The 7,671-nt window shown below is 34.5% G+C and overlaps 1 protein-coding gene and 2 pseudogenes across 1 annotated transcript; 2 read left to right on the forward strand and 1 right to left on the reverse strand.

The window, feature by feature from the left end:
- Positions 1 to 2,425: 2,425 nt before the first annotated feature.
- Positions 2,426 to 4,509, reverse strand: LOC107902426 (ammonium transporter 2 member 5). Its single transcript, XM_016828635.2, has 3 exons — positions 3,561 to 4,509; positions 3,194 to 3,479; positions 2,426 to 3,101 (listed from the first exon to the last, which is right to left on the reverse strand). Exons 1-3 carry the CDS (start codon positions 4,146 to 4,148, stop codon positions 2,608 to 2,610), a joined length of 1,368 nt encoding a protein of 455 aa, XP_016684124.2. The 5' UTR covers positions 4,149 to 4,509; the 3' UTR covers positions 2,426 to 2,607.
- A 1,771-nt stretch (positions 4,510 to 6,280) lies between these two features.
- Positions 6,281 to 6,954, forward strand: LOC121204959 (30S ribosomal protein S11, chloroplastic-like; annotated as a pseudogene).
- LOC121204989 (DNA-directed RNA polymerase subunit alpha-like) lies at positions 6,898 to 7,443 on the forward strand (annotated as a pseudogene).
- Positions 7,444 to 7,671: the final 228 nt, after the last annotated feature.

Consider the following 7,671-nt stretch of genomic DNA (forward strand, 5'->3'; position numbering starts at 1 on the left):
GCTAGTATTGGCATTGTTCATTGGTTGATGTTTCAAGGTTGTGCTTTTAGAGATTATGATGAAGTGTAGGATAAAATAATCGTGGAAACTTTCTTGAATTCTTAACCTTATTTGCATATTTTGATAAAAAAGTTAAAGATGTTGTGAAAAGTTCTCCATTAAATGCTATCTATATTTCTTCAACAACACAAAAAGAGATATTGCAAATATATGCTAATAGAGTTTGTAATGCAATTTGTGAAGAAATTGATATTTTTTTTTGTATTATCGTGGAAGAAGCAAAAGATGAGTCAAGAAAAGAGAAAATATCATTTTTTTTTAAGATTTGTCAATAAGGAAAAATTGCTAAACGGAAGATTTTTTATATAGTCCATGTTAAAGATACTGCAATATTGATTTTGAAGAATGAGACTTTTAATGTTCTTTTGCAACATAGTTTTGATATACAAACTCTTCAAGGTCAAAATTATGATGGAGAAAGTAATATTAGTGGGAATTCAATGGTTTGCAAGCTTTAATTCTGAATGAGTGTAAATATGTTTCTTATGTTTATTGTTTTTCTCATTATCTTTAGTTAGTATTGGTTGCAGTAGATAGAAAAGTATTTGAAGTGAATCAAAACTTCAAGGACTTGTATGATATTAATCATATAGCTTCTTCTTCTTCCAAACATAATGATGAACTACAAAAAACTCAAACATAGGTCATAAATCGTTAAGTGCCCATCAATGAGTTAGAAATTGCAATATGTATAAATCAAATTGGCATTTTACAGCATCCTGGTGAGATTCGATGGAGTTCTTATTTGAATTCAATACTAGCTTACTGAAGATATATAATACAACTAACACAATTCTTGAAAATTTAAAAATACAACTCCTAAATATTCTAAGGTAGGAGATGCTCATAGTACGTATAATACTAGCTACGATGACTATTGATAATCTTTTTCAAGCTTTATGTCATTCTAAAGATATATCATAAGTCTAGTCTCAACAACAAAAAATTTAATTCAAAAGTTGAGAGACAATGAATGGGATGAATTGTTGAACAATGTGATATCTTTCTGTAAAACTTGGGAGTTGGATGTTCTAGATATGAATGCTTGATACATTGTAGGTTGTGGGCGTAAAAAGAAAGAAGAAGTTACAATAGAGCATCGTTATCGAGTGGATATATATTTTACTACAATAGATAATCAATTGCAAGAATTGAACTATAGATTTAACGAACATATTGTTGAGCAACTCAAATCCCAAAGAGTTCTTCAAGTTATTTAATATTGCTAAAATAAACTATACTCTTATAAATAAGTTCTATTTAGAAGAATTTTCTCAACAAGAGAAAGAATGACTTCCATACGAATTGAGACATTATGAGCTTGATGTGTCTCACCATCCTCAATTAAGAAAAATATCAACACTTTTTGACTTTGTAGACACTTAGTTGAGAGCGGAAAGTTGTGTATCATCTCGTTGATAGATTGATCTGTCTTATGTTGACTCTTTTAGTTTCAACTACATCTACAGAACATTTTTTTTTTTTGCTATGAAGATTATGAAGACTTGAATTTGTACAAAAGATAGAAGATTTGACTTTTTGAGAAATTCTTTAGTTGTTTATGTTGAGAAAAAAATTGTAAAAAAAATTAATGTAAATGAAATAATTGATGAGTTTAATGTGAGGAAAGAACAAAGAGTACAATTCAAATAATTTATTTTAATTTAATAATATATTTCATTTAATTATTTTACTTAATTTTTTATTTCTAAAAAAATTACTATTTTTTTAATATTTTAGCCCTCTTTAATGAATTGTTAGGCTTTACGTTACGCTATCAAATCTCACTGCCATAATTATTTTTAATATCATCGTTCATCTAAATGCACCTTTAATCTCACCACCTATTCACATATGTGTTTGGATCCAATTATAGTTGTAATGGTGAGGTGAGGTTAAAAAATGAAAATTAAAGATATTAAATTAAATTATATATGTAAAATAAATAATTGTAATTCTTAATAAATAATATAAAATGTATTAAATTTATATTTATGTTAACAAATAATTTTATTAATAAATAGTTTAATTTATTAATTACATTTGTATTTTTATTATTATGCATATATCTGCTTATTTATTATTAATCCGTATAATTTTATAATAATGAAATTTATATATCTACTAAATTATTATAAAACTCAAAACTATATATTTTACTTAATAAAAATATTGAATTATTATATAACTTTTTGTTTATATATTTATTTTGAAATGTAATTTATATTAAATGATAATCAAAAATATATTTATTAGATCATTATATAAAAGTCATTAAATTATTATATAATAAAATATATAATATATTTAATTTTTAAATTTATTTTATCATATAATATAGGTTATTTTATTTTATTTTTAAATTAATACTTTATTATTAGAACAAGAAAAAACATAACAATCAAGTAGAGCTTCAGCCACTATTAAGTTGTAAAAAACACCCAACAAAAGTAAAATAACATTAAAAATCAAATCAAATTAAATGACACCCGAGGCCGTGAAACAGTCATCATCTCCTTTTGTGGGTGGTGGCCGTGCGTTTTCTTCTTAAACAGAGTTGTGCTTAGACTCATATTTCTCCCCATCTCCCCACAATGCATATGCTTCCTCTCCATGGATTGCATCATCCCCAGTTTGCAACTCCTCCTCACTCAACCTCAGTGGAACCACCAAGCTTATCAACAAGCATATTATGCTCGTCATGGTTGCATGCACGAACACCACAAACAAGATCCCTAACAATTGAACACCCAATTGCCTGAACCCTGCTGTTGTACGACCGTCATGGAATCCGTAGAAAAGACCGATGTAGTGCTGCCAATCGGTCACCATGTAGAAAAGCCGGTTGAACTTAGGCACGGCGAACACGCCAGTCAGAATCCCTCCTAAGCTGCCTGCCACCGCGTGCGTATGGAACACAGCCATCGTGTCATCCACTTGCTTCAGAAACCATACCTTCTTGTGTAGGACGATCATTGTGTACCATGGGATGCTACCAGACATCATTCCCATCAATATTGCTGCCCATCCTTGCACCACTCCTAAATTATAGAAATTGCACTTTGTTCAGTAGGCAAAAATAGATGTGACATATTATTGCTACTATATTTAATGGTTCATGGTTTTTATGTACCTGCTGCTGGGGTGATGCAAACTAGACCAGTGATCATGCCTTGAGTGGCTCCAACCACGGAGGGTTTCCCAAAGAAAATACAGTCAAGTATGAGCCATGTCAATAAGCTAGTGGCAGTGCAAACGTGGGTGTTAAGGACGGCCAACGAAGCGTCCGTACTGACAGTATACGGATCGCCACCATTGAAACCGGTCCATCCCATCCAAAGCAGTCCAGCCCCTGCAAGCATCAGCAGGATGTTGTTTGGTGGGAACCTCTCCCTGTCCTTTGTAGTCCTTGGTCCAACCTTCACCATTATTTACAACAATCGAATCAAATCAACTTCAGCCCAATAGTAATCACTGAGTAATGTATTATAAAAACTTACCCAGTAAGCTGCAGTGAAACCAGCTACACCAGACGATAAATGAATAACATATCCTCCAGAATAATCAATAAGGCCACGCTTAGCCAGCCACCCTCCAGGGCACCAAATACTGTAGGCAGTGATTGTGTAGGAAAACGTCACCCAGAGTGGCACAAACAACATCCATGCAAGGAAATTCATCCTTCCAAGCAATGCCCCGGCTATGAGAATTAAAGTGATAGCTGCAAACACGAACTGGAAATATACCATGGTTGCATTTGGCAAATAGCCAAGAAAGGCCCTGTCAATGAGATACTGAGCGTCCAAGGACACGTTAGGCATCCCTAGGAAGGGAATGAACTTGTCCCCGAAAGACATACGGTACCCCCACCCGACCCAACAAATAAGGACAGCAGCAAAGGCGTAAAGGGCCATGAAAGCCGAGTTGACAGCCCATTTCTTCTTCACAATGCTCCCGTATAGTATCACGAGTCCCGGAACACTTTGGAGCCCCACCAGGGTGGCTGCGGTGAGCTGCCAAGAATTGTCTCCTTTGTTCAACCAAGGTGGGCTAGCCTCATCGGGATGCAAGTTCGAGGGTAGAGACATCTGGTTCTGGTCGGAGTCCGGTAATATTTAGATGAACACGATCAGGATTGAAGGGAAGAGGAGCGTGGAGAGAGTGATTATATAACCAAGTTTGGCTGGATAAAATGTCTTTTTCGTTGTAAATTTCTTGTCTAAGCTGTGACCTTGGTTTATTGATGTGTTTGGGTAAGTGGACGGAGAACCCAACAGCAGCCAACTGTGAACAGTGGAATCTCCGACAAAATATTAGTCGGACCTTATTTGGGGTTTATATGATACTTCCTAAGGACAAATAATTCATTAGGCACTTGGCATTTTTCTGTGTTTAAAATACTCTATTGGTTCGCAAACCTAAAATGTAAGAAGTGTTGAGAAAGAGGAATGTAAAATTGAAATATGGATTGTTAAAAAACAGTAAAATGGAAGAAAAAATATTGAAATGTTTGAAGAGATGAATGCCGTTCCACTGAATTTTAATATAAATTCATCAACGGGATTAACAAAATATGTTATTCTGTTGCATCATTTAAAAGTGAATAAGATATATGGTTCTATTGTAATTTAAACTAACATTAATAATACTTTTTTTTTTGAAAACTATTCCAGATTGAGCTCATATTAAAAAAGTAAACCAAACAATAAAATCCATATACAAGCTAATTATACTAAGAACCGGCCCACTATTTCAACAGGCCCCTAAATAAAACAAAACTTCAATAATCGGACCTAAAGAATTCAAATGACCAGAGCAAAAAATCTAGATATTATAATAGAACAGTCTAGAATAGCATTTATTGTGCCGAACCAATGCCCAATCAAGTTCTCTGAAATCTAACGCGACAACGGGATGATAATACGATATGATGACAATGCTGCCGTTGTCATTGATCAAGAAGGAAATCCAAAAGGAACTCGAATTTTTGGTGCGATCGCCCGGGAATTGAGACAGTTAAATTTCACTAAAATAGTTTCATTAGCTCCCGAGGTATTAGAAGACGAGACCCAAGTATAGTTAGAGTATTTAGAGTATTTAAATGGCATAGATTAATTAGTAGATTGTGTCTCACGTATATACCTTTACTAAGTAAAAAAAAAGACCACGTTGGTTATATCAAAATTCGGGAGCAACAAAAATTTTAGTTTACCATGGGTAAGGACACTATTGCTGACATAATAACCTCTATACGAAATGCTGATATGAATAGAAAAGAAACGATTCAAATAGGATCTACTAACATCACTGAAAACATTGTTAAAATACTTTTACGAGAAGGTTTTATCGATAACGTAAGGAAACATCGGGAACGCAACAAATATTTTTGGTTTTAACCCTACGACATAGACGGAATAGAAAAGGACCACATAGAACTATTTTAAATTTACGACGGATCAGTCGACCAGGTCTACGAATCTATTCTAACTATCAACAAATTCCTAGGATTTTAGGCGGGATGGGGATTGTAATTCTTTCTACTTTTCGGGGTATAATGACAGACCGGGAGGCTCGACTAGAAGGAATCGGTGGAGAAATTTTGTGTTATATATGGTAATCTGTCCGGTATACGAATTGTATCCGAAACTCTCCATTTGTGCAAAAAGAAAAAGAAAAAAGCACGGGTTGTCTAATAGAACTCCTCCTGCCCTACGGTAGTTGATACGTCAAGGAAGTTTTACCTGGAATAAAAGAACAAAAAAATGAATAAAAAATATTTAATTTAATTAGTAAATCACTCCCACTCCGGATTCCTTTAGATAATGAAGATCTGATTTTAGGTTATGTTTTGGGAGAGTTTTACCGACGTGGGATAGAGTCAACAAAAGTGAAGTAAGTGCTTATGATTCAACCATGGGGGCGTATAATTTATAGACTTCGCAACAAGGATTCGAACGATTAGGTAGTTTTTTCAACTTCAAGATTTCTTTCGGGGGGATCCAATTCAAATTTCAAGAAATTTATTTTCTTCCAATAAGCGAATTCGAAAAAATTTAAGGAATAACAACTATGAAAATAAGGGCTTCCGTTCGTAAAATTTGTGAAAAATGTCGCCTAATCCGTAGGAGGGGACGAATTATCATAATTTGTTTTAACCCGAGACATAAACAAAGACAAGGATAATCCGTAGGTAGTTGATATATCCATTTCATGTCAAAACATAAAATGAACTCCTGAAAGAAAAGAAACTAATCTTAAAGAAAGCGATAAACAAATAAAAATAGAAGATCTGTTTTGACATGAAATGGATATATCCATATATCTCTGACTTATCTTTATGAAATGATAAAATATGGCAAAACCTATACCAAAAGTTGGTTCACGTAGGAATGGGCGCAGTAGTGCACGGAAAAGTGCACGTAGAATACCAAAAGGAGTTATTCATGTTCAAGCAAGTTTCAACAATACCATTGTTACTGTTACAGATGTACAGGGTCGGGTAATCTCTTGGTCCTCCGCCGGCACTTGTGGATTCAAGGGTACAAGAAGGGGACCCCTTTTGCTGCTCAAACCGTAGCGGGAAATGCTATTCGAGCAGTAGTAGACCAAGGTATGCAACGAGCGGAAGTTATGATAAAGGATCCTGGTCTCGGAAGAGATGCATCATTACGAGCTATTCGTAGAAGTGGTATACTATTAAGTTTCATACGGGATGTAACCCCTATGCCACATAATGGCTGTAGACCTCCTAAAAAAGACGTGTGTAGAAAGAAACACTAAAGAGATTTCAAGAGAAATAAATGATTCAATGATCTGATCAAATAAAATAATATTACTATGGTTCGAGAGAAAGTAAAAGTCTCTACTTCGACTCGGACATGACAGTGGAAGTGTGTTGAATCAAGAATAGATAGTAAGCGCCTTTATTATGGACGCTTTATTCTGTCTCCACTTATGAAAGGCCAAGCCGACACAATAGGCATTGCGATGCGAAGAGCTTTGCTTGGAGAACTAGAAGGAACATGCATTACACGTGCAAAATCTGAGAAAATATCCCACGAATATTCTACCATAGTAGGTATTCAAGAATCAGTCCATGAAATTTTAATGAATTTGAAAAAAATTGTATTGAGAGGGAATTTGTATGGAACTCGTAACGCCTTTATTTGTGCCAAGGGTCTCGGATATGTAACTGCTCAAGACATCATCTTACCACCTTCTGTGGAAATCGTTGATAATACACAGCATGTAGCCAACCTAACCGAACCAATTGATTTGTGTATTGGATTACAAATCGAGAGAAATAGAGGATACGGTATAAAAACGCCAAAGAACTTTCACGATGGAAGTTATCCCATCAATCCATCATTTCATTGCTTTTGACGATTTCACTCCATCAAGAAGCTTTTGCGCTCAAAACCTTTCATTTTCTTTTGTTTTGAAACTTCCCATTCTTCTCTCTTCTCCACCAAAAACCTCTCTAATCTGGTTCACACTCCCATTCTCGTCTCATTTGTTCTTCAGCATACTCAGGGACTGCTCTTTCTAGGTATATTTCTTCCTTTCTTCTTAGAGTTTTTGTTGCCAGGATGTGTGCAAGAGTATTATCAG

Source organism: Gossypium hirsutum, chromosome A08 (genome assembly GCF_007990345.1).
Source record: "Gossypium hirsutum isolate 1008001.06 chromosome A08, Gossypium_hirsutum_v2.1, whole genome shotgun sequence".
Taxonomy (NCBI): Eukaryota; Viridiplantae; Streptophyta; class Magnoliopsida; order Malvales; family Malvaceae; genus Gossypium; species Gossypium hirsutum.